Genomic DNA, 26,963 nt, shown 5'->3' on the forward strand with positions numbered 1-26,963 from the left:
CTTGAAGAATTGAAACTCGGCACTCTCATCCTCATTGACGAGATCGTTAGTTGTTATTCGATGCGGTTATTCTCATGCTACATTCCACCCTTCGGTACAACATCAAGCCTGCATCCGAGTCTACGGCTGCGACGGAAGCAAACGAAGATGGCTGCCATCGAACGCCGTCCACTGCGCCCGATAGCTAATGACGCTGTCTCAGTGCTTTTCAGCCGCAACGGCGGACGAAACTCCGTCCATCGCAGCCATCAGGCAGCAAATAGGTCTTGTAGCGACCGTCCGATTTCTACTGCTTCCGACATGGCAGCCCGATATGGTGGTTATGGTCATCCCTATACGTTCTGCCTTCCGCAACCCTTGGGCATCATAGGGGTCGTCATCTGCAAATATGGGACTTCAATACCAGTCGCTCCTCTTCCTTGACCACGCTCTTTCCTTACCATCTGTCGTGGTGTTAGCTGTGACTCCCCTCTTACACGCTCTCCTTTAAGCCACACTACATAACACTACACTATGCCCTGCCTCCCCCTCACCTCCGCCTCCTACACTAAAAGATCACTCCCAACCACAACGGCACCTCCCACCCAAACAGGCCTCCCATCCTTCACCATGAACGAACCGCCTCTTCCGGCTATCCCAGCCTACTTATACGAAGATAACATCGAACGCATCGAAGGGTCAAGCAAGCAAAAGGCGAGAAAGTCGAAGAAGGAATTGACGAAGAGATGCGTGGGGTGTGTCGGTGGACAGAGGCGGACATACGTCCCTTCGAAACGTGAGTGATTTTTACCTTGGTTTTTGGGGCAGATCGAGTTGATTTACCCCTTGGTGGCGTCGCAGTGTCGGAATGTGAGACCGCCGACTTTGGCTTCGAGCCCGAGATCGACTCAGCCATTGTCGACTTGGATGAGAACGAGCGCGTTATCGTCCATGAGGGTATTACTGGGGTCGTTGCACTGGAGGAAGAGTACCGTAGCTGGTGTGTCGATACCCAGGCTATAGCTAGAAATCAGGATCGGGATCGGGAGAGGACGACTCAGTACGGAGTGGCGAGAGTATGTTCGGTTGTGGCGCCGTGTGCTGCTTAGGTTCACTAATACCGTTGGATGTCATAGATGCGGAGTTTGGAAGCAGTAAGGATTTGGAGTGTATATGATGTATCATTCATTCATAATGAGTACCTGCGGAGAAGGTATCGAATTCAGTTAGTCTACGCTAGGAGTGGTAGGAGGGACGAGCGCGTATCGCTCGTACTTTGAGGTCAATGCCAGCACAAGTGAGACTGCGGCACAATTCTCCAACAGAACGAAAGGGCTCTCAGTCCCACTACATTTGGATGGTACAGAAATAAAGCCACGACTATATATTAAGCCCCAATTCTTCCGCGATGAGGAGGGCAGCCTTCTCCGCGATGACCAGCGCGGTGGAGTAAGTGTTCTACACCAACCGATTCGAGAGGTCAGTTAGTTTGAATCATCATGCGTTCTTACCGAAGCAGTTGTATGACAAGCCGACTGACCGAACCGACGTTGCTCGGGCAGATTGACATGTCTGTAACCAAGCGGTGAGATTTAGCAGATGTTGGGGACGAAGCTTTGGAGGGGAAGATCGTACCGGCGACCTTGAAACCTTTTGTACCATAGACATTCAGTCTACTGTCTACGACGCCGTTATGTTCGCGCGGTTTCATAGCGCAGGTACCGAGCTACGTAGCACCAGGGAAAGTGTCAGTCTCAGTCAGTTTCCCTTCGCGCTGACGAGGATCTAACGTACTGAATGCCAAGTTGTAGCAGCTAGCGAGCCATTGAAGTCAAACGATTCAGGTGAGTGATAACTTCCACGAATGCAAGCGCTGGAACTACACGCTAACCATTTCGTCTGACAAACTCTTCGACAACAGCGTCATCTTCCTCTGTATACTTCACTCTCGGCTCATCCATCCCAAACGCAGTTTCCGCATCCGCGACGACGCGCGCTTCGCTCTCTTCCGCAAAGTTGGGATGCATTCCCTCGATTTCTCCTCGAAAGATGGGCATTCTGCGGGCTAATTCTCTAGAGAACTTGTAGGCCCATACCAAGAGCTGTACGTCTGCCTTACTACGTCCAATCCGTGTCAGATAGTGGGCGGAAGAAATAAGTGGAGAAATGGAACTCACTCCTCTAGGAAGCCGGGTCGGAAGTTGATTGGGGCTGTCGGGTCGTCTGGGGATGTGATATGAACGTGTCCTATAGACATGGGGTAGGTCTGTCCAATTAAGAGTTAGTGCATAGGAGGATATTATGGGGAGTGACCAATGAGACATCAGAGCAAGCACCGTGAAGAATTCCATGCAGTAGTATTTTCCCGGCTGCACAAGAGCTGGATCGCCGAGGAACCTGTCGGATGCATAAGATGAGCTGCATCCACAAGCCACCAAGGACTATTATCCGAAGAACATACAAAGAATCCGGTGCCAAGATAAATGCAGGCCTGTCGGGCGCATTCGCGAAATGTTGGTCCCATCGCAACTTGAAATCAGGTCCAATCTCCTCCACTTCGCGTCGAGAAGGTCGGAACTTGATGCCCGCGTCTATGCCACTAACGGCATGATTGTTTGTCAGGCTGACGTTCATACTATCGGAAGTCGATCTGAGAGTATGTACTTCGATGCGAGTGGACCTTGTCCGGTCTCGAGCCATTGCTTGGAGGCCTCTGATTTTGAAGGCCTGTTTTGGTGCAGTACCTGTCAAAGAGTAACATGGCGGGGACGTACCTACGAGTGCTTTCTCATCTCCTCGTACGATTGCGTCCAACGTCTCTGCTTCTGGCGCGGCCTTGTATGGGAAGAATAAAAAGTGATGATCTGAACGATCAAAGCCGTCTAGTCAGGGGTGCTATCTACATAAAACATAGAAAGGACGACCAGCAGACCTTGATAATTCTGCCCTACCCCAGGGAGCTCATATTCTGGGCCAAACGCAGGTGTGACGCCATTTTTCTCGAGGATGCTGCGTGCGCCGATACCTGACCTCTCCAGGATGGTCGGAGAGCCAAAAGCGCCTGCTGAGAGGATGATTTGCTTGGTGGCGTAGACGACCTGGGTGAACGACGGGTCTGCGTTGGGGCGTACCGCGGGATTCCATTGGAACTCGACAGCGCTGGCTCTCCCATTCGAGCTATCATCAAAAGAAAAGTATTGTGAGTCCATATATCGCATGTACCGTGAAGATCCCAACGCTCACTCGAACAGGATACGTTTGACGTGTACTCCTGTCACGACGTGAAGGTTCTGGTTGTTGGATTGGTTGTAAATGAAGTGGTGTGGGACGTCCGAACGTCTGCCTGACTGGCCATCAATCCACCTACGATATAGCATAGGTTATCGTCTTCCCGGCCATGTTTCAGCGAACGATACTCACTTCTGCCATTTCTGTTGATAGAAACCGATGAGTTGAGCCCAAGGTCGAGTCTCAAAAAATAATTATCGGCCGGGGCCAACCTACGCAATACACGTTCACCCGACTAAGATCGTTTGAGTCAGAATCTTCTTCCACAACACGCTCAGGATCGGAGTCCCACTCTCGCGCAACGTCCAGGAATTGTTGCGCCACATTGGAGTATACGCCAGCGGAAGAGACTTTGATAGGCCCCGAGGAGCCATGGGTCGCGGCGTTAGGATCTGCTTGATACGTTTCGACCTAGACAGAATGACAGAACCGTCAGTCTCTACTTCCTGGGATGAGGCGAACAGCACACCTTCCGTAGAAGTGGAGTGAGGTCTTTGGACCCCCATCCTGGATTCTGATGGACTGTTTCCCATTCATCATAGTCAGAGGCACTCGCTCGAGTGTACATCATGACTGAACAGTGAATTAGCCGTGGTCATTTAGAGAGAGGACTTGCCGTCGAGGAGCTCACTCACGATTAACGCTCGATCCGCCTCCGAGACAATGTCCCGTGGGCACAAGAGGCGTTCGTCCTAAAGAAGTAATCGCATATATATGCTCGTCCGCTTCCAAAAAAAAAACAAAATACAACGTATCAAGTTGCTTACTGACCTGCTAGAGCCTCAGAAGGCTGTCCAGCATAGTATTTGATCACATCGGAATTAGCTGCTAGATTGTGGATGTATCTTCCTGGCTGAATATGCTTGGGCTCATCTCGAGTGGATGGACCAGCCTCGAGGATCAGTATCCTCAGAAAGGGGTGGGAAGCGAGTCGGCCTGCGATTACGCATCCACAAGTGCCGCCTACGACTCTCATGCAAGGTTAAATACAGGAGAATGGGTAGTAACTCAGACTCACCTCCTGCGATTAGGATGTCGTATTCGCTGTCTGGCACGCTTTTCTCTGTCATGATAGATGGCAAGGAAGAGAAAAATGATAGTGTGAGAGTGTGAGAACGCCCAAAACGCGAGCCAAAATAGGACGGGTCCTCAGCTGACTCATTGACAAATCGCGTCCATGAATGGAATGAGAAGGTACTTCGGCGGCTACTAGGGGTTGTTGAAACCGTCGACCTTTCATATCCATAACAGTTCGACCCGCCTTTCTATCGCAAGGCCCTGTTGGATTGTATTTCTCCTCAGAACAGACTATGATTTCATGAAGCACTTCCTCACGAGCCAACAGTGGACACAGAAGATAAACTGATCTATGCGAAACATAAAGCCACTTCCTAGTCATCAGAATGAATCAATCGGGACACCAGACAATAGCGCTTACCTCCTTCACTTCACCAATTTGCATTAGTCCCACCAAACCTCGATATCCTCATCCCTTCGTCCTTGAACGAGCGTAGCCGTTTGTATGCTTCAGGCCTTTTATTCTTCAGCTCGACGGCGAAGTACGACGCGATCCTTAATTGGCGTAGGCGAGGTACCGGCCGGCCATCGGTGGTTACAGGTGATGGCGGGAGCCGCCAACGAGATTCGATCATATCGACGAACTGATCTTCCAAGTCAAAGAAGGCGGAAGAGAGGGATGCATCTAATGTCTCAAGCAATGGGTTTTGGCCAGAGATCATGCGACCACTGGAGTCAAATCGCAGTGTCATGCTCTCGACGAACTTAGGAGCGTTCTGATTGTCAGGAACGTCCAAGTGCGGGGTATAAAGGCAGGAGAGAGCATGAAATGGCTTGATGACCTCGACCACGTCGTCGAGAGCGATTCGGCACAGTTGTAGGTGAAGCCGCTCTAGAGTAGAAGACGAGGTACCGAAAGGGCTTAGGAGAATGGACGGGAATGGGACAGGCGGCTCGTCCAGGAAGTTGGCCTCGGCGATCTCCAAACTTCGGAGCGAGTTGAAAGTGAGGCGATTGAGCATGGAATGGACGAGGCCCGTGTTTGCGAAGATGAAAAGCTGTTGCAATGTGGGGTGGATTAGTGCTCTTTGGCCTATGTCGCGGACAACTGAGGGGAGGGGCGGAGGAGAGATGACTTGGATTGAGAAGGATTGCAGCGCCGTACACTCCGATACCACGTCGAAGATCAACTCAGCATCCACCGTTGTGACGCTGACTGTACTGAAGCTCAGTCGAGTGAGCTGAGTCCAAGGCAAAGTCCACGTCCATGATTTGTAACTCTTCGTGGAGAAGTCCTGGAGCTGGCGAGCGGATTGTAAAGCCTTTAAGAGGGAAGGATCTGGACCTTCTTGTGTTGCAACGATAGAGCCTTCGGGAAGTAACGATATTTTGCGAAGCTTGGAGACAGGAGAGTCGCTGGAAAGACATTCTGGGAGGCGAGACGGGAGTGCCAGTAATGTGATATTTCCCCAATGCCAGGAATTTCTGATGAGTACGCATAGATACTGGCGGTATATGTCCTGTCGCAGAGGGCTAGTCAAATCGCCTGGAAGCACCTTGCATGCCAAAGGTGCAGATTTCGAGCGTTCTATCCAACGCTGAAAGGCACCGAATTGGAAGTTGAGAAATTGAGCATCTTGATCGTCTTCTGGCTGGTTGGCCAGCATATTCTGGCGCTCTTCTGTCGTTGCGGTCTCCAGTCGGTCTACCCACTGCTCTACCATTTTCATCCAGCCAGGACTATGCATCGCGACATGGAAATCTGACCACAGTCGAGGAGTTGCGAGTGCGACCTCATTCCATCGTCGACAGACTCGTAAGAGAAGTAATGGAGCCAATCGACCGTCCACGACGGAAAGGATAGGGTACTCCGCGCAGTGGAGAAAGATTTCTGAGAGAAGTTCGATGGGGCAGCGTGAAGATGAGAGGAAAGAGGTCGACGTCATTGTGCTATAAAAGTGCCTGATTAAAGACCAGCAGGAGACAAGTTCATTTTGTTGTAAACCTTCAAAATAAGAGAGAGGGATACGTACGCTAACCCGCTTCGCAGTGTGAATCCACTTTAGCTTGGTGGTTGTCTAGTTTAAGAACCAGAATCGCTTTCCGGATCGACAATGGTGTGGCGTACATATGCTGATCGGATTATGTTAGCGTGTGGCGCCTTTTCCGGAACAATCCTTGAAATTCGCGAGAAATTCGTGTTGCCTCCACCCTGTACTATATTGTATGTAGTAAGGATTGGAGTATACCATACAGAATAAAACAAGTAGAGAATAACGGCTCGGTAAAATTATCAGAAGCTAACGTTTTGCTAACGTTGTGTCGAAATTGTTGATTACTTCTGCTCACCGGCCTATGCCGGGGCTGACAGGGTCACGTGGCCAAGCTCAACCGCGTATCTCTTTGGTCGCAATTGTTCGACGCGATCGTCTCGACTCTCTCACCAGCCGTTCTCTCCGTTGGTGGCGGCGCGCTCTCCATCGGGCTCATCGTTGATTCTATTTTCTTATATATATATCTACTCTTGATTTAACCGCAGAAATCAGCACTATCATCCACCAACACCTTCGCCAGCATGGAAGACGCCTCTGAAGTCGGACGCTACGGTGTCCTTCGTCTCATGAAACGCAAGGAACCCGACTCTGAGGTCACTTCGTTCCCCATCGACAGCGAGGAGGTCACTTTTGGCCGAAATCCAGACTGCAGTATCAGACTATACTATCCAACAGTCAGTGGCATGCATGCGAGGATTTTCTTCCAGGAGTCAAAGGTGCGTTCTAGTTCAATTCGACAATTGTTGGTTGCGATAGCACAGTGCTTCAGACTGTTTTTGGTTGATCAGTGAAGAGATTGTTGCTATCATATTCGATGTCATGTATGTGTTGTTAGGCGCAATGCTGCATCCTCTCATCAGTCGCGCTCACGCATCAGTCGTGGTGGCAGCTGCCAGTGCACGGCCTGATAACTATAAAGCCGTGCCTAGGCTGTGACCTCTGAGGAGCAATCATTCCTCGCTCATGCGTTATCTCTCGTTGGCATGCAACGTTTGTTCATAAGACTCAGCTGATCTCGACTGTACAGGCTTTCTTGGAAGTAATCGGCGCACACGGGCTCCAAGTGGATAACTGCCCCGTATTTCCGACCGGTTCGACTTCACACAACCCGAAACCCACCACAATTCCCCTTCCGAATAATACGCTCATAACCATCCACAAGAAACACTTCAAATTCTCTTACCCTCCGAAGAACCTTCGTCCAATGCTCCTTTCGACACCATCTCCCTCCAAGCACGCACCCCGTAAGGGTCTACGCCTCAGCATGATCGAAAGCGCCAAAGTCTTCACACCACGCCCTAGTAAAGACGCACGGGAGAACCTCAAGGTTCTCCAAAGTCCCCTTAAGACGGGACAGCCTTCGCCCCTCAAGCGTTCTACCTACCCCGCTGGACAAGAGGAGGAAGAGATTGTGCTCGTGGACGGCGATAAACCAAAAGTATTTCAGGAGGAGAGGGATCTCGTCATTGTCGAAAACGTCATGCTTCCGGCCGAGCCAGAACCTCTCCCCGCCCCAGCTCTGAAACGTCCCCAGTTTGGTACTACTAGTGGTGCTGCAGGGCCTAGCACGCCGCGGGTCCGACAAGCTACTGGTTCCTACAATCCGCCTGCTCGTATACAACATTCACAGCAGAACCAGCAGGAGCAGTTCCGTACCCCGCAACCGAAGAGGCAGCCTCGCTCGTCGTTGCATCGTGCTGTGCTACTCAGGTCGGCGCAGAGAGCGCAACTGAAGGCTGAGATGGAGGTTGAGGATGCCCATGTGGACGACGACGATGAAGAGAGGGAGGTGGCTAGTGGGCTTGGTGTCGCGGTCCTCGAGGAAGACGAGGAAGAGCCGGAGGAGGCCCCGGGGCACGGTGAGGCGGCACAACAGTTCGAAAATGAAGAGGATATGGGGCCCGTTGCTGACGTGGAGGACCGCATCGACGAGGACGAACAGGATGAGCAGGAACAAGCGAGGCCAGCACCAGTTTCTAGCTGGAGAAAGAGTCTCGGTGCTGTGGCGGAAGCAGTGGCGTGGCCGGTGAGGGCTATCTCAAGGTCAAGGTCGCGTTCGCCTGAGAAGATGGCTCAAGAGGACGAGCAAGACATCACAGACGTTCGTTTCTTCTCTCTTCGTGTAATCATGGCTGTTACTCATCCGGACTATGTCTCTAGGCTGAGCACGAGGATGAAACCGACGGGAACGATCAGGAAACGAAGCAACCTTATAATCCTACAGACTTCACGCCACAACGTGTGCGCCACCCCCACCCTCAGCGATTCATGTCTCTCCAAGGCGGAATGGGGGGAGCCATGGAACCACCTCGTTTCTCACTCAGTGGAGCTGACGCCGCCGGTGCAAGACGAGTCCCTGTCGTTAAACCGTGGAGACTCAAGGACATCACTGTTCCTATGCCGCTGTCTCCAGCTAATGCGCGGACGAACGTCATTCCTTCTCCCGAGAGGAGGGGACGCACGGGTGTCAGTGCGGCAGAAAGACAGGTTTGTTCAGATTTTCTGTTCTACCTTATTAGGTACGAACGTGGCTGATATAAAATATCTTTGTGTGCAGGCAATCCAGGAGCGTCGACGCTCCACGTTACACACTACCGACGAAATATTTGGCGATCGCATCCCTGGCTCCAGACCGTCCGTTCTGGAATCGCCTCAACGCCCTACCCAGTCTACTATGTCTGCACCCAGTCCATTCGCCCGTCGATCTAATTCGCCTGTCAAGGGTAACACTATACGTGAGGAAGACGAAGAAGAGGACACGAGCGTCCTATTGGAGAGGATGAACGATATGGTCGAGGTGCTGAAGAGGCGCAGGAGCTTGAAGATGGAAGAGGATGAGAGGAGGAAGTCGCTCGCTGCCCTCGAAAAGGCGAAGGAAGAAGGGGATATGGATGAGGAGGCCATGGACGTCAGCGATGGTGACGAAGATCAAGATCACACTGAGGAGCCGAGGCCTTCTTCCTCGACTACGGCGAAGGGCATGGCGCCAGCTACGCCTCGCTATTCCGGTGTCCGCCCCCTTTTCAAGGAAGCCGAACAGGAAAAACGAGTCGCGGAGATGGGAACACCAAAGATGGATGGGGTGAAGGCGATGTACCTCCGGAACGAACCTCATCCTTCGCGTCCAAAAACCACGTCACGAGAGAGCGAAGGAGAGGCGCTGGAGAGTTTAGGAGAGATGTACTCCACGCCTGTTGCATATCGTCAATTCCAAGCTCCTGAGGCCCCTCCTGAAGAGGAAGACGACGAGGAGAACGGTCGCGGTACACCCGAGCCCGCCCCAGCATTAACGGGCCGCGGCACCAGAGGGCGCAAGACCCCGGCCACCAAAGAGTCGACCAAACCACCTTCTCGTAGCACTCGACGAACGCCTGCCTCATCGAGGAGATCGCCGGACGTTGACACCCCCATGGCGGACGATGAGCTGACGCCGGAGGTTGGTGGCGCCGTTAGGAGTGGGGCGGCCGGGAAGGGGAAGGAAGGAGCGCCGAGGGGTGCTGTAGTCAGAAGGGGTAGACGTGTGGCGAAGGACGACGGAGATGATGATGAACTTGACGCGGAAGGATCGGTCGAGGGAGAGACCGAGGCTCCTGCACCAGCGCCTGCCAAACCAGCCGCAAGGGGTCGTAAAGCTGCCGACGTAAGTTCTTATCGCCTTGAGCATGACTGCACAAAGACTGATATATACTTTTCCTACAGACGAAGACCAAACCTGCTCCGAAGTCGAAGGCTAGCACCTCTAAAGTGAAGCCTAAGCCGATCGACGACGACGAGGAAGTAGAAGATAGTGAAGAAGAATCCCAGGCTCCTGCACCCTCGAAGCCTCTTGCTCGCCGAACTCGTACCGCCATCGCCACCACTACCGACGATGAGCCACCTCCTACCAGAATGAAGCTTCCCTCCGCCACCCGAAAGACCCGTACCGTATCCAAGTCATTCATGATAACAGATGATGAGGCCAGCGCCACAACCCGCATGGACGTCCCTATAAAGGTCGGACCACCGAAACGAGCAGCGAAGGCGACCACTAGTACCAGTACTAGGAGCAGGAGCAGAGCAGGCACACACTCGGAGGACGATCCGTTGGATACGATCGACAAGGCGGAGTCTTCGCAATCAGATTCTACTCGTCGTAAACCTGCGGCTACCGCTAGGGCGAAGCGTGGAATGATCCCACAGTTCATTGAGGAGGACGAGGACGAGGATGATGAAGAGGAAGAGGCCCAACCAGTCCCCAAAGCTCGAGTAGGCAGGCCCAAGAAGACAGGCATTCCATCTGCCGCAGCCACGACCAGGCGGGGAGCGACATCGAAGAAGAAAGATGATGGGAAGGAGAATACCCCGGACATCGAAGTGAAGGAGGAAGATATGTCGGATGAGGCGGATGCACCGAAGAAAGCAAAGCCCGACCCAAAGCCTAAGACGGCGCCTGCGCCTGCAGCGGCGAAGGTGTCCAGGACGAGGAAGGCTACTGCGCAGAGTGAGCCCGAGAGGGAGACCGTTCAGGCGAGTGGTTCCAGGAGTACAAGGTCAAGGATTGGGAGTGCGAGGAAGTAATTTCAGCTGAGGTTGATTTATGTTACGATCCTTCAGCATCGAGTAACCGCCGTATCTATGAGGCTGTACGATATTGTTTCTTGGGCTTCACTTCCTCGCTGTGCAGTACACTATCGATTGTTTCGTTGTTGACATCTCTACCTAACTTGACGAATTACTATGACCTTCTTGCGCTTTTGCTTCAACCCCGTCATCTTGCTTTATTCCGGTTTCTCCCGAAGCTGAACCACTGGCACGTGCCACTCCTTCGCCTGCACGACCAACCGTGACCCATCTCACCGCCGTATTGCTCCTTCCCGTTCAAATCTTTGTCTATCTATTTGTGAACGCCAAAAACCCTCGAATGACTACGATCTTCCGTGTTCAACGAAGTGCAGAAGCAGCCACCGGATAAATGTCGCTCGGTGCTCCTGTTAGGGTCTCGTACTTGTTTTCGGGCTTTTTCTAGGCTTCTAATTGGGAGTGGGAGAAGGTGCAAACGTTATCGCAAAGGTATCTCTTCTGCTGCGAACCAATGACCAGCTCTGTACTCCTGTTTCTTACTTTTCTTGGATTGAACTCCAACTCCGCACGACCAAGAAAGAGTAGCTGGTGACTCCCTCTCCACGTACATCTGGGGTTTGCTTCTTTCTCCCTGCACCCGGCCTTCTTTCTCATAGCTTGATCCGCTGCCTCAGATAATTACTCCCTCCGTTCACTGAACTACCACCGTGTACATGCTTTATCTCAGACTGGAGGCCGCAGATGGAGTTCCACGTCGTTTGCCAGTCTCTTGGGGTTCATGATCTAACGGTGCGACCATTCTTGTTTTTGCTGTAGCTGATCAGTCCAGGCGAGTACTCTTGATGTTGCCTTGGCCATCTCAGACACTCCAAGAGCTTTCATTGACTTTACTGCTAACACTATCTATTCTCACGGAGCTCGAAGAACTGCGGATGTATTGTGGATGCCGTTCGACGAGGACACTGACGTCGAGGGTTGTGAGCCTTTGTTGTTTTCTTGTCTACTTCAACCGATGATCTGCTTCTCTGACTGAAGTAGGGGCTTCACTCAGCGTGATGTTCTGCGCAGCCACATCCCACTTCCTTGTACTAAGTCCGACATCACATCTACTGCTCGCAGACCCCCTATTCGAAGCAGTAGCGGGCTTGCAAGCGAGTCAACAGTGAGCACCTGCCCCTACGAGTCTCCGAATATTTTGCGTGCAGCAGATTGATAACTGACTGTCTTCACTTTCTCTATAGCGCTGGGCAGGCGAAACAGTAGAAACGAGTTGAGTGAAACAATCGTGAGGCACCTCGAGAGTGCGCGTCTATTTCTCCCTATTCCTCGCAATATTCTCAGGATGAATTCGTCTCAGCCGAATGGCTAATGATGACGATGACTCGCTCGTGCTGACGTGCGGATGTAGTGTTCCGGCTTTGAACCGTCATCGAGCTATAGCTGGTTGTCATCTTCGTCAGAATCCAGCTATTTTCGATACCTTGGGAAGCACGCTACTCTCACACTCAACCGGACTCTTTAGTTTGGTCTTCCATGAATCGGTGTCTTTGGCTGTCCCGAACAAGATCGAATCCCGGTTGTGTGCATGTTGTTCACTATGCAATTCGAGGATGAAGACGGCTGGGACAACGTCAACGATCTGCTCAACCGTAGGTCTGTCTTCGAGGGGAGGAACAATTGAAAATTTGAACAAAGTTTCAAGGGTAGAGGATCTCACTTGTAGAAAGCTCAGGAGCTCTTGTTGTATCGACCACAAGCACACAACTGTTTCGAGGGGCCCTCTCTTATTTCACTCTCGGCCATACCTCGCTCTTTTGTACGAAGCACCGTCAGAGCATGCCGTCGCTAGCAGCAGTGATGACCTCGAGATCTCTAAGTTGCCACCCTGAAATTATGGGAAGAGCTTCCAAATCTTCATACCCGCTAACTCTCAAGAAATACAGATGATACTACCCGGGGTTCGACCATGATTTATCCTTTCTACAGCGTCACAGGCTGCTGTTCTTGCGCCTGTCCTCAACTAACAACATCGACGGATGTGTGTTGTACGCTTCAGTATATATACTAGAAGTAGGATGAAGAGTCTACTCTACAGCATCTTTCTTCACCGTCTTGGTCCTTCGTCCCCATTCGCGGTCTAGTTTCATAATGTTCCCCAAGACCATCCTCATTTCAAATCTCGTGCTCGCATTGAGTGTTGTGGCTACACCTGCCACTATTCGTGACTCGCCTGTCACCGTCTCCTTCGCGAAGCAGGTCAACATATCTGGCCCTGGGCACATCGTGCAACAAGATCAAGCTCGCCTCAAACACCTTCTCTCAAAAGCTGGTGCAAGACATAACGCGGTTTCTCGGTTCGACCAGAATACATCCTCTCCTGTCCCCGTCGAGAACCAGGCTGTTTCTTACATCGCCTCTGTCGGCGTTGGCGAGTGGCTTATGTCTTTGTTCAGCGTATCTTCTTGGCTGACGACGCTTTGCTATATGTAGGATCTCCTGCCACCTACTACGATGTGATCGTAGACACGGGCAGCTCGAACACATGGGTCGGTGCTAATAAAGCCTTCGTCCCCACTTCGACGTCTGTCAACACTACCCAGCCAATTGTATGTAGTCCCCGCGGTTTGCTTTGGACGTCCGATCGCTGATTCGTTGATCATATAGTCTGTAGGTTATGGGTCAGGTGGCTTCAACGGTGTGTTTTGTTTTTGGTTCAATCATCTTGTCTCATACTCAATTGTCCTATTTTATCCGTAGGGAGCGAATTCTATGATACGGTCACTCTTTCGGATTCGTTGGTCATCAAGAACCAAAGTATTGGTGTCGCCAGCATATGGGGCGGATTCGAGGACAGTGTGAACGGTATTCTTGGCCTCGGACCTGTTGGTCTGACCAACGGTGCGCAGTTTTGACTCGATATCCATCTCATTTTAAGTGCTGATAGACGTCACATGCAGGTACGCTCGTGGGAGTCTACGAAGAGATTCCTACAGTGACGGACAACCTGAAATCTCAGGTATGATTGGCGAGCTGAAGTCTAGAGACTTGACTGACACATTCTCTTCAACGCAGGGAACTATCACGGGACAGTCGGTCTCGGTGTCCTTCCAGCCCACGACAACAAACACGTCCATTAACGGGGAGCTGACCTTCGGTGGTACATCTTCCGACAAGTTTACCGGCAACATAACCTACACGTGAGGCTCTAAAGATGTTCAAATGATCATACGTCCAGTATGCTAACAATATCGTCTTATATAGCCCGCTGACGGATAGCTTCCCTGCCTCCGAATACTGGGGTATCAACCAGACTGTTTCGTACGGGACGACTGAGATCATGGCTAGCGATGCAGGAATCGTTGACACTGTGGGTCCTCTTCTCTGTTTGATCGTTTGAAAGTGCTACTTACTAAGCCATGTATTACCAGGGTACAACTCTTGTGTACCTCCCTTCAGATGCCTTCGAGAGCTACATCAATTCCACGGGCGGTGTGCTTGATGATGCGACTGGCCTGTACTCGATCACACCGTCGCAGTACGCTGCGCTGGATACGCTCAACTTCAACATTGTAAGCTATTTCTAAGTTATTGAGAATATATCATCTTGCTGATCAGTTTATTTATAGGGTGGTACTACCTTTGGGCTCACACCGAACGCACAGATCTGGCCGCGTTCCCTCAATTCGTGAGTCGCATCATCTCTAGTATTATATTAGAAGTCTGTTCTAACACAGGTGTGCCACGTCGAAGATTCCTCGGCGGGTCAACAGACGCGATCTACTTGATCGTCGGCAACATGGGTGTTCCCAGTGGATCAGGATTCGATTTTATAAATGGGCAGGTATTCTTGGAGAGGTTTTACACTGTGTTTGACACCACGAACCAGCGTTTCGGGTATGTCGGTCTCTTCAGAAGATGAATAGGACTATCTGAGCTAACTGCCACCTTCGCATCTTTCAGGATTGCTACCACGAACTACACTACTTCGACGACTAATTAGTGGACTGGTCACAGCTCTTGTCATGCTATACCCATCACTGTACATGTAACATGATGTAGTTGTTGTACTATCTGTGGATCTGCCTCAGTTGGTCGAGAACATGGCAGCGTTACTTCGCATTACAATAAATCCTTTGGATGAGCGATCCCCGGCTTCCAGAGGGGCGAGGTCGATGAGACGTGGTCGATGACGGAGCAGAACCTTCGGATGAACTCTGTCAGTGTCGTCAAGCCTTGCAAATGTGGCGAGTGGCCCACGGGTATGGTGGCGGACTTTAAAATGCACGTTAGAGCTCCGTCCGTACCGCGAGATTGGTACCGCCACAAGGTTCCATCTTCCTTCCTCCTCGAAGGTCGTCCTCACGCAGGTTTCAGGTCCGAAGATGGTTCCACGCTCTGTGCAACTTCCTTAACGAGTCTATGGGGAACGATATCCTTCTCCAGCGCGATATGTTGGACCAGTGATATGAATCAGCCCGACCGAATACAGAGCTTCTGTGTCATGGTCGCTTGTTCAATGGCCCAGCGTTCGATTCCACTCTTCCACGGCATTGCAGGCCATGATGGAAGACATTTGTAAGTTGATATGACGAGAACTGGCGAGAGTCCATGGTGGCTTGACCTTACCGCATGCTGAGGCGCGATCTTCAACTTGTTGGCAGGGGGAATGCGTATTGTATCTTGCTCCACATCGTTGTTATGCCTGTCAACTAATGCCATCCTGTGGACAGTTCCACACACAGGAGGAAATCTCTACTCGACTACTGGAGGTCAATCATTCCTTTCATGCTCAAAGCGAAGGATTGCTGATCATTATCTGCCCTCGATCGAAGCCCATGCTTACTCATGGCACTCATAGCAGATTTAGACAGCAATTCGCCGTTCACCACATATAGACTTTATAGCGCTCCTCTGCATCCAGGTTTATACCTCATATCCATCCATTTGGACATGTTTCGGGTCATGGCGCATATTATCACACCAATATGGATGTTCACGGCAGGAGATCGGGCCTTGTATCAGAGCGCCGCCTTTGTTTTCGCGCAAGATACATACACTTACCCACATTCTCCATAGCGCTTCGGAGCTGTGAGCACGCATAGTATTCCACTGCCCTTTCTCGTAGTCGGGTATTCAAGCATCTGCTGTCATCCTCATTACTTGAGACCGGCACAGTCACTCTAACGTCCTTCCCGCTCGTCCCAGTGCTCTGTACGTGGGAAGTGCCCTGTAATTCATCCCATTGTGCGACCACGCTCGCTATATATTAGCGTCCCATTCAAAAGCGTGGTATCTGTCTCCGTATGCCCCCGAGCGTTCTTCGTTTCCCCCCCATTGCCACTTGTCCCCACCCTTCACGATGTTCTGGTCGAAACTGCTGTCGATAATAGCCTCCTTCGCCATGTCGTTGGCTGCGGGCCTGTCCATTTGCGCAGCTCTTTTCATCGCTTGGAACTTGACACACTTCCTTAAGCAGACTCATCTGCATAACATACCCGGGCCTGCCTTGCAGAAATACTGGTGCGGTCAGTAGAGTTTAATTTCCCTTTCCCCTTCATAGTATACTGACCACTGTCCGATATTAGGCAATCTTAGAGAAGTCTTCAGTTTGCAGGGTGAGTAGATGAAGGTCCAAAACGCGATCTTACTCATTCTATTATGCCAGGCTGGGACTTCCATGCCCGCATGCCGCTTGAGCATGGAAGAGTCTACAAGCTATGGGGATTCTTTGGTGTATGCCGTTCTTTTACGGTCATTCTAAAAGCATCTATTGACACTCGTCCCAGGATGCCATGCTTCACATCAGTGACCCCAAGCCGCTTTACAACGTCCTGATCAAAGATGCTGACGTCTGGGAAGAGACGGACGCGTTCATCCAGTGGGCACCTTTCTTGATGCGTCTGCTTGTCTAGAGACACTAACGACGCCCCACGAAACTAGGTCCAATTCGTTGTTCTTCGGGCAGGGTCTGTTGAGCACGCTCGGTACGTCACCATGTTCTCCAAGGGGATATCTCAGCGCCTGAATTCGATTAGGAGCGCATCATCGCCGCCAGCGCAAGCTAATCGGCCCTCTGTTCTCCATCAACCATATGCGATACATGCTTCCCATATTCTACAAAATCTCTCATCAGGTATGAATCTCCTGCTTAACAGCCACGGATGATAAGGCTTACAGGGGAATCCGTATCTTTTCAAACAGTTCGAGGATGTTTTGAAAGCTGAAACTGCCAAGGGTCCTCAAGAAGTGGATGTTTTGAACTGGATCACTCGCGTCGCATTGGAAGTCATTGGGCAAGGCGGGCTCGGATACTCGTTTGATGCCCTCAACCCGAACTCCGCAAATAGCCGTTACGTCAAGGCCGCTAAAATGCTCTTGTACGCCATCTTATACCCATATTCGTCTTGGACCGGGTAGCTTACTGCCTCGTAAAGCCCTACAGCCGGCAAGATAGGTTTGATAGGGCAATCGCTTCCTTATTGGACGAAGCTTGGTAGTGCAAAATTCCGTCAATGGGCTGTGCGATACGTCCCAATGCAGGACATCAACACTCTGGTCAATTCAGCTACGATCATGGACGAAACGTCTAAGAGGGTCTTTGCGGAGAAGAAAGCGGCTCTGGAGAAGGGAGAAGATGCGGCCGTCGCTCAGATGGGCGAGCAAAGAGATATCATGAGCACTCTGCGTAAGCCCCAATCCTTCAGTCTCACAAATCCTCTCTTAACGGATCTTTGAACAGTGAAAGCAAATCTGACCGCAGACGAAGCTGACCGGCTGTCGGACGTTGATTTGTTGGGACAATTGAAGTAAGTTTTTTGGTCTGCAGTTGTACTCAATTCTTACATGCTGATTGTGTTCCTATCCTCTCTCCAGCACTCTCATGTTCGCCGCCATGGACACGACATCCTCCGCCTTGTCACGCGCCCTACTAATGTTGTCTCTGAACCCAGAGGTGCAGGAGAAGTTGCGTCAGGAGCTTACCACTGCTCGCCGAGAAGCAGGGGGTGATTTGGACTACGACACTCTCCAAGAGCTTCCACTCTTAGAGGGCGTTTGCAGAGAGACCCTACGCGTGTAAGTTGTCTTTCTAGCATGGCTGGACCTCAATACTGATTCTCCACCGTAGATTCCCTCCTCTCACCTATATTCCGAGAATGTTAGTCGCTCGCATAGCTGCTCACGTCTATAAAACGGAACCCTTACACAACTCCACACAGTGCCCGCAAAGATACCGTCCTGCCGCTGAGCAGTCCACTCAGACTGAACGATGGAACAACCGTCAATGAGATCGTCACTCCTAAGAACACAAGTATCTTCGTCGGAATCAAGGCTATCAACACAGGTACGTCTCAAAAACCTTTGATTTATGTGCAGTGGTATATGGGATTCACCTGATAGTTACTTCGTAGACGTTGGCATTTGGGGGCCTGATGCGACTGAGTGGAAGCCCGAACGATGGCTGTCGCCTCTTCCGGATAGTGTCACTAACGCTCGTGTTCCGGGAGTATACTCCAATCTGTAAGTAATCGCCTCTCAGAGGTACATCCGAGGCACTCATCACTGCTCACAACGGTAGCTTGACCTTCATGGGAGGAGGGAGATCCTGCATGTGAGTTCTGCACCTCTTTCTCGATCTTCTACCATCGCTGATCTTTGCGATTACCCTGGTGACAGTGGCTTCAAGTTCTCCGTGATGGAAATCAGTACGCTCATCTCGCCTGTCTTCCTGACTGCCTCTCTGACTCTTATTTTCCGTTTATCTAGAAATCGTCCTCTCCGTCATGATCCCACTGTTCCAGTTTTCACCCACGAAGAAGAAGATCGACTGGCTTCTGGGCCCAGTGGCTGCACCCGTGGTCTCTGGAGAGAGATATCCGTCCATGCCTTTAGTTGTCTCGAGGATAGCAGGTGCGGAAGCTTAGATGTTCTATCAAGGGATTATTCGATGTAGGCCTTGCGAGATGGTTTTTCACGGACTGCTGCCTGTTGTCGAGGATTGTGCTGAGGCTTCATTCGCTCTAATAATTGGAAGACGGGGCGTTCCATGTCAGTATTTCAGTCATAGAGAAATGTGTATGATGGCGAGTAATGTAACTCTTTTATCTTGTAATTGACCTGCTCGAATATATATGCCGAGTCGCTGTGGTTTGTTGCTGTTGCTCTCTCAATGATGGACATAGATGTCGCATTCTTCTTCTTGCAATTATGGTCACTTTCAACATTCCATGCTATATATATATATACATATACAAGAGATAGAGCTCTCCGATGGCTCGCCATTTCTTGTACTCCAAGCATGCAAGTAAGTCACAATTCAGATGTTGCGCAGCGATGTTCGTAACGACGTCCATGATGCACCCATCCGGCATACTTATTCAGCGTATCCTGTAGCTCTGCGTGGATAATATAAGAGGTTTGGGCTAACGACTCGCTACTTCTATGGACGATTCTGACGTTGTACTCTGGAAAAAGTTGACCTGAACCGGTGCCATAGAGGAATCGAACAGGAGCAGAAACCAATTTGTGGCGACGTGTGGCGCAGGCTCGGGCGGCATCTCCCGAATCTGAAGTTTTACGATTTTGTGTTTACCATCTCGGTCCTCCGCTCTCTTACGTCGCTTGCCCAGTGTCTCGTGTTCAGACGACCCACACTACGGTGGTTTCGAAGCTCTTCGAGAGACGCTCATCAACTGTGGAATGACCGACATATCGGCACCGACAAATCCTTACCATCCCGGAGTCTACTGCCCCTTGACTGCTGTCCTTTGTTCAGATTTTTATCATCACCGTCCTTTACAACACTGGCAGAAAAGTTCAGCGGCTTCGAGTCCTCCAGATTCATGAAATTGTCGACCCATAAGGTTCTCTCAGTGTCTTGGCCTCAACTGCATGACACAACATGCGCACCGCATTCTTCAGCATCTTCTCTGTTATCACACCCCTAGCACCCCAACTGTGAAGACGATCTTCTTTTCCGCACGCCATTCTGCCACGACCGCCCATGCCTTGAATTGTGCCACATCCGGTTTCCTTAGGGACCCCGGGTGCATAACGTCAATCTCCTCCCCCTCTTAAGACAGATAAACGAGGACCTTTAGATATGCGGGACTTCTCGACCGCACACCTCTTTGTGTATAAAGTAAGACTGCGAACGTCGCAGCCCATACCCTGACCTCATCGCACCTTGATCAGCCCTACAATCGCCAACATCTCTAACAATCCCTCCTCACATGCTGCTTCTTGCCGACATATCAGTCGCAATGTCGACTATAATCGCGTTTACTGCACTACTGGTAGTGTCTACTGCCTACCTCATATCGTCCAGAGTTAGGATTTGGCGCACTCAGGCACACCTACGCAACATCCCTGGTCCTCCCGCAAAGTCACTAGCGTTCGGTCGGCATTCCCGTCCACATGTCCAAGTGAATGCCAACATCTGACTTAGCTTCGTTCTCAGGCAATCTTCAACAGGTTTTTAACACGCGTGGTTGGGGCTTTCACGCTGATATGGCGCAGCGCTATGGGAGCGTCTGGAGGGTTTGGGGATTATTTGGGGTAATGTTCTTCTTTTTGATACTTCTTCGTGGCGCGTGGCTCACCATTGACTTCAGGATGCTCAACTGCACGTTAGTGACCCAAAAGCCATTCACACCATCTTAGTCAGAGATCAGGACATATTCGAAGAGACGGACATGTTCATCGAGTAAGATTACCACGTTCTTCTTGTCTTGCTAAGTACGCAGTCCAAACGTATAACTTGGCTTCCCAGGTCCAACAAGCTTTTTTTTGGAATGGGATTACTGGGTACCCTTGGTCAGTTTCTCGTTTCCGAGTATGAAGACCATGCTTGATTGTCGCTCGCAGGTTCACACCATCGTCGCCAGAGGAAGCTACTTCTGCCGGTGTTCTCTACCGACCACATGAGATACATGATTCCGACATTCTATAAAGTTACGCACCAGGTTAGCGTGATTCCTAATGGATTTGACCAGCATCGGAGACCATGATTTTTCTACCATTATGTCTAGCTTGAGGACGTCTTGAAGGCCAAAGTCACCAGCGGGCCACAGGAAATAGACGTCCTGGACTGGATGACTCGCGTTGCACTGGAGCTCATCGGCCAAGGTGGACTTGGTTACTCCTTCGAAACGCTTGACGAAACCAAATCAAACCGTTACGCAGCGGCGGTAAAGATGCTATTGCACGTATTTTTTCTTTCCTAGATGCTCGTACAGACCTCTAATTTCCCATGCACAACACAGCCCGGCGTGTGCCCGAGTCCCGATCCTTCTAATGTTACTTCCCTGTGTAGCCAACTTCGGACCTGCAGCCTTTCGCCGCTGGATTATACAATTAATGCCATCCAAGACTATCAAACAGTTGATCGACGCTACTGATGTCATGGATGAGACGTCGAGGATGGTGTTCTCCCACAAAAAGGAGGCCTTGGAAAAGGGAGATGACGCAGTGGTACACCAAATCGGGGAAGGAAGGGACATCATGAGCGTCCTCAGTGAGACCTTTCCGGAGTCTGCGGCCTGTATCTCATTCTAACACTCCTTTCTCGCCCGCAGTGCGATCTAATATGGATGCTGACGAGGACGACCGGCTGCCTGAACATGAATTGCTGAGCCAGATGACGTGCGTTCCTAAGACCTGAAGTGTCACACTAGCACTGATCACTTAACCATTATATGTTGCAGGACTCTGGTTTTTGCTGCCATGGACACAACGTCTACTGCGCTCGCTCGTACGTTTTTCCTCTTGGCAATGAATCCACAAGTACAAGACACATTGCGTGAGGAGCTTGTCAATGCCCGAAGGCAAACCGAAGGCGATCTTGATTATGATACCTTGAACGAGCTGCCGTACCTAGAGGCCGTATGTCGAGAGACTCTTCGAGTGTAAGGCAGCCCTTGTGTTGTCATGGGATCTATTTCTCACTATCAAACCATAGCCACCCGCCGGGTACTGGGGTTTCTAGGATGTGAGTTAACTGTAATACTATTATATCACGTCAGGATCCTCATCCCTCTTTTGACTCAACAGCGCGCGAAAGGACGCAATTCTGCCCTTGAGCACCCCCATCAGAGGAAATGACGATAGCATCATCTCGGAGATCGCTATCCCTAGGAACACGACCGTTATGGTTGGTATCAAGGCAGTGAACACTTATACGGAGATATGGGGAGCGGATGCTGCTCAGTGGAAGCCCGAGAGGTGGATGTCACCTCTGCCCGAGAGCGTCACAAACGCTCGTATCCCCGGAGTCTACTCCAATATGTTTGTCTTCCACCACACGACCGACTAAATTTATTATACTGATTACGGTTGTATCGCTCCCGAAGGTTGACATTCTTGGGTGGTGGAAGGTCCTGCATGTAAGCTCTATCGCGTTTATCCTTATTTATACTTGATATAACTCTGCTTTACAGTGGCTTCAAGTTCTCGCAGATGGAGATGAGTCCGTCTATGTCCCTTGCGCGTGTGTAGCGGCATTAGTCAACTGCTGACGATCTTCCGTTTTTTAGAGATTGTCCTTTCTCTCCTGGTTTCTAGCTTCCACTTTTCACCCGGCAAGAAGGAGATCGAATGGCTTTTGGAACCTGTGTCTTCCCCAATTGTCTCGGGAGGCACGAAACCTTCTATGCCATTGGTGCTTACGCCAGTCCAACCTGGGTTTAAACGCGCTGCTTGATGTTGAAGGGATTGCAATGGAACCAGGTTCGTCTTACATGGTTGACAATCTAGTCACAGGCGGCTCCCTCTGATCTTCTTGCCTCCGTATCAACCATCTCTTTTCGCTAGTCTGCTATCCGCTGACGTTGGAAAATCTATCCGTGTAGGATAATCTTTGTTGCCCCTGTCCCCAGCCACTTCAACTCATCGCTCAGTTCAGCACATTTGATAGCTAGCGATGATTGCTTGCACAAGTGATAAATAGCTTTTTTACCACAAGCATCCTGTTGTCTTTGTTGGTTTTGACTTAATATGTAATGGTGCACCGCTCCGCTACTTATCCGTCTTTCGAGACACTCCTTTAACGGTGACTCCTCTGACAGATCCCCATTTGTAGTCCCTAATATTGTAAGTATGGTGTTCATGACGTATTGTGTCATTATAGGGAGCCCACAAACATCTTCAACAAGTAGAGGTCTCGTCCGTGCGTGCGGGAAACATGGCCATTTGAGTCTCGACGTCTGAGATCCAGGGCCGAGTGGCGTAGACCTTGAACTCTCAGACCAGTCCTCCTCCGAACAGTGTCAGACACTGTCCGGAGTCACTCATCGATATTTCTTTGGGGCACAACGCAGACTAGGATTAGGACTCGTTGGCGATCAGCGAGAAGTATAGGTTGGAGAGGCAAGAACCTGTAAGATTCGAAAGTACGGAGCCTACATCCGGAGCATTCAGAACTGTAAGTTACTATGGTGCGAAGCACTTACTCACCGCATAAGTCGAACACCGGGAAGACCCGGTCACAGGAGGGTCAAATTCGCCTCTAAGACTTATCTGTCTTGTCAAAATGCTCCTTTTGATGAAAGGAAGAGATCCCCAAGACAGATTTCCAAAATAATTAAATCTGAGGGACTTTCAAAGTTCCCACCCACCAGATTTGGCGGGTTTCAATTTCTCCCGCCAAACAATTAATATTTAATAGAATTGTTTATTATTTATGAGAGTCCCGGGTTTTTTAAATATGCTCCAGGAATTTTCTTTCAATAAACTGGAATTTCGACCTCCCGGGCACAAATTTGGCGGTTGAATATTTTATGCGGTGACTAAGTGCTTCGCACCATAGGGCAAGTTTGCGTTCTATTCTAATTCTGGTGACAAATCTCTCCCGTCTCCTGGCATATTCTACGGCATCATCTCGGCATTCCCACGCGTCACGTCATGATTTTGGCGCTCCGTCGGTGCAAATCAGCACGCGTGCACGACGTTCTTGTGTACGCTGTACCATAGTACACGCAGTATTCAGATTACTTCTTCGACTCGGAACTCTGTGCAGTTGACCTGACAAACGTCTGTGGATCCCCCGACTCATAACGCATTAGTTGCTCGGATGTACGGCGTCTAGAGTGCGCAAACACTGCGCTACAATTTTCCATCTTCTTTGTGGACGCTGTTGGACGCAAATACCTGTGCGAGTTCTCCGCACCCATCGACATGTAACTCCTGGTTATCGTCGACACACATGCAGGATCAATAACGCCCAGTAACGGGTGTTTTCAATACGGAAAGCAGCCACTCCACTTCCTCGTGAACTATATATAAGGTCCGGAGGCCAGTTCAATTCACAGTATCCCTTGTTACATCCCCGACCACCAACTTTCAACACTTGACCTATAATGCGTTTGCTGGAACAATCGTTCCAAACATCTATCCTAGTCGCATTACCTACCATACTGGCAGTATGCGCCGCTCTGCTGATCCTATCGCGAGTGCGGCTTTGGTACAAGCAATCGCATCTGCGTAACATTCCTGGTCCACCTGCGGAGACGTTCGCATTTGGTGAGCACTGTCGTTACCACCTTCAGGCATGTCGTCGTCTGATGCGTTTTTGCTCCCAGGGAATCTAAGTCAGGTCTTCAACTTACAAGGTTGGGGTTTCCACGAAAGTATAGCGCAAACGTATGGACGAGTTGTTAGAATCTGGGGGCTGTTTGGAGTGAGTCGTCGTCCTCTCGCGATCGGTTCTGTCACATAACTCAACACCTGCTTCAGGATGCCCAACTCCATATAGGCGATCCTAAACCCCTTTACAACATCTTAATCAAAGACCATGATATATTCGAGGAGACGGACTCGATCATCGAGTATGTTTACTATCTCTACTATCTAGAGACTTCTTCTCGACTTCAATGCGGAGACTGATGCTGTCTACTTGATGCAGGACCAACAAGCTGTTTTTTGGTATGGGTTTACTAAGTACCCTCGGTTCGTCCCTATGCTATATGGTAAACATTCGTGTCTAACGGTACGGCTAGGGGAGCATCACCGTCGCCAGAGAAAGCTGCTGAACCCAGTTTTTTCCACCAACCATATGCGATACATGATTCCTACCTTCTATAGTATTTCGCATCAGGTGAGAAAGACTGCCGGACAACCTCAATCCAAAACAAAACTCATGACTGTCCTGCCGTTTTGCCTAGCTCGATGACATCCTCAAGGCTAAAGTCGCTGATGGACCCCAGGAGCTTGATGTCCTCGAATGGATGACCCGCGTTGCGCTGGAGCTCGTCGGTCAAGGCGGCTTAGGATATTCCCTCGAAACGTTAGACGAGGGGAAATCGAACCGCTACGCCGAGGCGGTCAAGATGCTCTTGTATGTGTTCTGGTTCTACCTTTAGCACCGCCTGTCTAACCGATGCTGCCTCACGTAGCCCAACGGCTGGTAGGCTCGAAGTTCTTCGCCTGTTTCTTCCGTACATCTCCAACCTCGGACCCGCATCTTTCCGCCGCTGGGCCATACGACTGGTGCCGTCCAAGAACATTAAGCTTCTGATTGACGCTACCGACGTCATGGACGAGACGTCGAAGACAGTGTTCTACCACAAGAAGGAGGCTCTAGAGAAGGGAGATGATGCAGTTGTTCATCAGATCGGCGAGGGGAGAGACATCATGAGCATTTTGAGTGAGACCGATATCTTTGGTCAGCCTAATGATCTATACTTATGGTTCTCGTCCACGCCAGTGCAATCAAACTTGGCCGCGGATGAGCATGACCGGATGCCCGAGTCTGAGTTGCTGAGCCAGATGACGTGAGTCTCATGCAATTGTTAGGCTTGCATGGCACGCTGATCAAGAGTCGCATCACGTTTGCAGGACCTTGGTGTTCGCTGCTATGGATACAACATCGTCCGCTTTGTCTCGTATACTGCTGCTCTTATCTAGGAATCCACGAGTACAGGACAAGCTGCGTGACGAGCTCGTCGATGCTCGAAAGGATGCTGGAGGCGATCTGGATTACGACAGTCTAAACGAGCTACCATATTTAGAGGCAGTTTGCAGGGAGACCCTTCGAGTGTAAGCCTCACCATCTATCGCAACGGTCATTCTTTTCAAGACTTACCTCTCATATTTCAGCTATCCTCCGGTGAACCAGCTCCTTAGGATGTATGTTGATTATTTTTACCGGTGTATGGACGATGTGGATGCTGACCTTTGCCTGCAACTGACCAGCGCGCGCAAAGACACGGTTCTGCCGTTGAGCACTCCTATCAGGGGTAACGACGGCAGTACTATCTCTGAAATAATCGTCCCCAAGGATACAAACATCATGATTGGAATTCACGCGGTAAACACTAGTCCCGAAATTTGGGGCCCGGACGCTGCTGAGTGGAAGCCTGAGAGATGGTTGTCACCTTTGCCAGAGAGCGTAACGAATGCTCGTATTCCCGGCGTCTACTCCAACATGTTTGATTCATCCCTAAACCGTTTATTAGTGACCAATCTGAACTAATCGTACATTATTTCTGATAGGTTGACCTTCTCAGGAGGTGGAAGATCCTGCATGTAAGCCAGTTGGTCCTGTCCTCCTCTGTAATCAGACTGAATTGGTCACACAGTGGTTTCAAGTTTTCGCAGATGGAGATGAGTACGCATACTCCTATTCACGTTAATTTGTGGGAGTACTGACCAACCGTCGCAAATCGCTTCATGATTCTAGAAATTGTCCTGTCTCTCCTCATTCCTAGCTTTTACTTCTCGCCCACCAAGAAACAGATCGAGTGGCTTATGGGGCCTGTGTCTGCACCGGTCGTCTCTGGCGGTACTAAGCCCTCCATGCCATTGATGCTTTCTCCCGTTCAGACTGTTTAGTCGTGCGCTATAGTCAAGGATTAATATCTAATTAATATTGCGTGTGGCGAGAGGCACTGCGCGTACTCAATGGACTAGTTGTCACGTAGCTTCCCTGCAGTTAACTAATTATACTTTGTTACTTGGATCAATCTCTTTATAACATGGACTGCCGTCAAGACAGCGAGTCTTTGGCAGTAGAGCTTTCTGGTCTGATATTCGCGAATTGCTATGCCTGTCTTATGTACATCAACATCCTCA

General features: G+C 50.4%; 9 protein-coding genes across 9 annotated transcripts; 7 read left to right on the plus strand and 2 right to left on the minus strand.

Moving 5' to 3' along the window:
- Window positions 1-513: 513 nt before the first annotated feature.
- STEHIDRAFT_156112 (uncharacterized protein) lies at window positions 514-1,156 on the plus strand (the record flags this gene model as incomplete). Its single annotated transcript, XM_007303363.1, has 3 exons — window positions 514-775; window positions 841-1,059; window positions 1,116-1,156. 3 exons carry the CDS (start codon window positions 514-516, stop codon window positions 1,154-1,156), a joined length of 522 nt encoding a protein of 173 aa, XP_007303425.1.
- Window positions 1,157-1,213: 57 nt separating this feature from the next.
- Window positions 1,214-4,337, minus strand: STEHIDRAFT_138938 (alcohol oxidase; the record flags this gene model as incomplete). The annotated part of the gene is made up of 18 exons (XM_007303364.1): window positions 1,214-1,437; window positions 1,520-1,551; window positions 1,615-1,705; window positions 1,774-1,793; window positions 1,871-2,097; window positions 2,157-2,245; window positions 2,316-2,376; window positions 2,441-2,578; window positions 2,644-2,692; window positions 2,754-2,843; window positions 2,912-3,156; window positions 3,223-3,342; window positions 3,400-3,410; window positions 3,484-3,678; window positions 3,737-3,840; window positions 3,903-3,959; window positions 4,039-4,203; window positions 4,286-4,337. 18 exons carry the CDS (start codon window positions 4,335-4,337, stop codon window positions 1,360-1,362), a joined length of 1,824 nt encoding a protein of 607 aa, XP_007303426.1. The 3' UTR covers window positions 1,214-1,359.
- Window positions 4,338-4,715: 378 nt separating this feature from the next.
- Window positions 4,716-6,230, minus strand: STEHIDRAFT_156114 (uncharacterized protein; the record flags this gene model as incomplete). The annotated part of the gene is made up of 1 exon (XM_007303365.1): window positions 4,716-6,230. The coding sequence occupies one exon, from the start codon at window positions 6,228-6,230 to the stop codon at window positions 4,716-4,718; it is 1,515 nt and encodes a 504-aa protein (XP_007303427.1).
- A 629-nt stretch (window positions 6,231-6,859) lies between these two features.
- STEHIDRAFT_167966 (uncharacterized protein) lies at window positions 6,860-10,942 on the plus strand (the record flags this gene model as incomplete). The annotated part of the gene is made up of 5 exons (XM_007303366.1): window positions 6,860-7,054; window positions 7,366-8,439; window positions 8,499-8,825; window positions 8,896-9,978; window positions 10,038-10,942. 5 exons carry the CDS (start codon window positions 6,860-6,862, stop codon window positions 10,893-10,895), a joined length of 3,537 nt encoding a protein of 1,178 aa, XP_007303428.1. The 3' UTR covers window positions 10,896-10,942.
- Window positions 10,943-13,046: 2,104 nt separating this feature from the next.
- STEHIDRAFT_110419 (aspartic peptidase A1) lies at window positions 13,047-14,898 on the plus strand (the record flags this gene model as incomplete). Its single annotated transcript, XM_007303367.1, has 11 exons — window positions 13,047-13,227; window positions 13,389-13,504; window positions 13,563-13,593; window positions 13,656-13,796; window positions 13,856-13,914; window positions 13,971-14,095; window positions 14,160-14,265; window positions 14,327-14,467; window positions 14,525-14,583; window positions 14,649-14,792; window positions 14,859-14,898. The coding sequence occupies 11 exons, from the start codon at window positions 13,047-13,049 to the stop codon at window positions 14,896-14,898; spliced, it is 1,143 nt and encodes a 380-aa protein (XP_007303429.1).
- A 392-nt stretch (window positions 14,899-15,290) lies between these two features.
- On the plus strand, window positions 15,291-16,219 carry STEHIDRAFT_120852 (uncharacterized protein). Its single transcript, XM_007303368.1, has 2 exons — window positions 15,291-15,573; window positions 15,629-16,219. Exon 2 carries the CDS (start codon window positions 15,744-15,746, stop codon window positions 15,972-15,974), a length of 231 nt encoding a protein of 76 aa, XP_007303430.1. The 5' UTR covers window positions 15,291-15,573; window positions 15,629-15,743; the 3' UTR covers window positions 15,975-16,219.
- Window positions 16,220-16,257: 38 nt separating this feature from the next.
- STEHIDRAFT_110420 (cytochrome P450) lies at window positions 16,258-18,820 on the plus strand (the record flags this gene model as incomplete). Its single annotated transcript, XM_007303369.1, is given in 16 exon segments — window positions 16,258-16,423; window positions 16,484-16,513; window positions 16,564-16,631; window positions 16,685-16,776; window positions 16,839-16,882; window positions 16,934-17,031; window positions 17,076-17,275; window positions 17,333-17,583; window positions 17,638-17,704; window positions 17,772-17,972; window positions 18,025-18,054; window positions 18,116-18,240; window positions 18,308-18,416; window positions 18,436-18,507; window positions 18,573-18,601; window positions 18,663-18,820. The coding sequence occupies 16 exon segments, from the start codon at window positions 16,258-16,260 to the stop codon at window positions 18,818-18,820; spliced, it is 1,740 nt and encodes a 579-aa protein (XP_007303431.1).
- A 1,281-nt stretch (window positions 18,821-20,101) lies between these two features.
- Window positions 20,102-22,757, plus strand: STEHIDRAFT_77932 (cytochrome P450). Its single transcript, XM_007303212.1, has 15 exons — window positions 20,102-20,294; window positions 20,356-20,453; window positions 20,510-20,601; window positions 20,668-20,711; window positions 20,763-20,860; window positions 20,927-21,099; window positions 21,161-21,411; window positions 21,473-21,539; window positions 21,602-21,802; window positions 21,856-21,885; window positions 21,948-22,181; window positions 22,247-22,279; window positions 22,334-22,362; window positions 22,430-22,622; window positions 22,707-22,757. The coding sequence occupies exons 1-14, from the start codon at window positions 20,129-20,131 to the stop codon at window positions 22,594-22,596; spliced, it is 1,683 nt and encodes a 560-aa protein (XP_007303274.1). The 5' UTR covers window positions 20,102-20,128; the 3' UTR covers window positions 22,597-22,622; window positions 22,707-22,757.
- Window positions 22,758-24,250: 1,493 nt separating this feature from the next.
- On the plus strand, window positions 24,251-26,856 carry STEHIDRAFT_96112 (cytochrome P450; the record flags this gene model as incomplete). Its single annotated transcript, XM_007303370.1, has 14 exons — window positions 24,251-24,413; window positions 24,473-24,570; window positions 24,627-24,718; window positions 24,796-24,839; window positions 24,890-24,987; window positions 25,055-25,227; window positions 25,286-25,536; window positions 25,597-25,663; window positions 25,728-25,928; window positions 25,989-26,018; window positions 26,085-26,318; window positions 26,385-26,417; window positions 26,471-26,499; window positions 26,572-26,856. 14 exons carry the CDS (start codon window positions 24,251-24,253, stop codon window positions 26,721-26,723), a joined length of 1,665 nt encoding a protein of 554 aa, XP_007303432.1. The 3' UTR covers window positions 26,724-26,856.
- Window positions 26,857-26,963: the final 107 nt, after the last annotated feature.

The sequence above is a fragment of the Stereum hirsutum genome, assembly GCF_000264905.1.
Source record: "Stereum hirsutum FP-91666 SS1 unplaced genomic scaffold STEHIscaffold_6, whole genome shotgun sequence".
Taxonomy (NCBI): domain Eukaryota; kingdom Fungi; phylum Basidiomycota; class Agaricomycetes; order Russulales; family Stereaceae; genus Stereum; species Stereum hirsutum.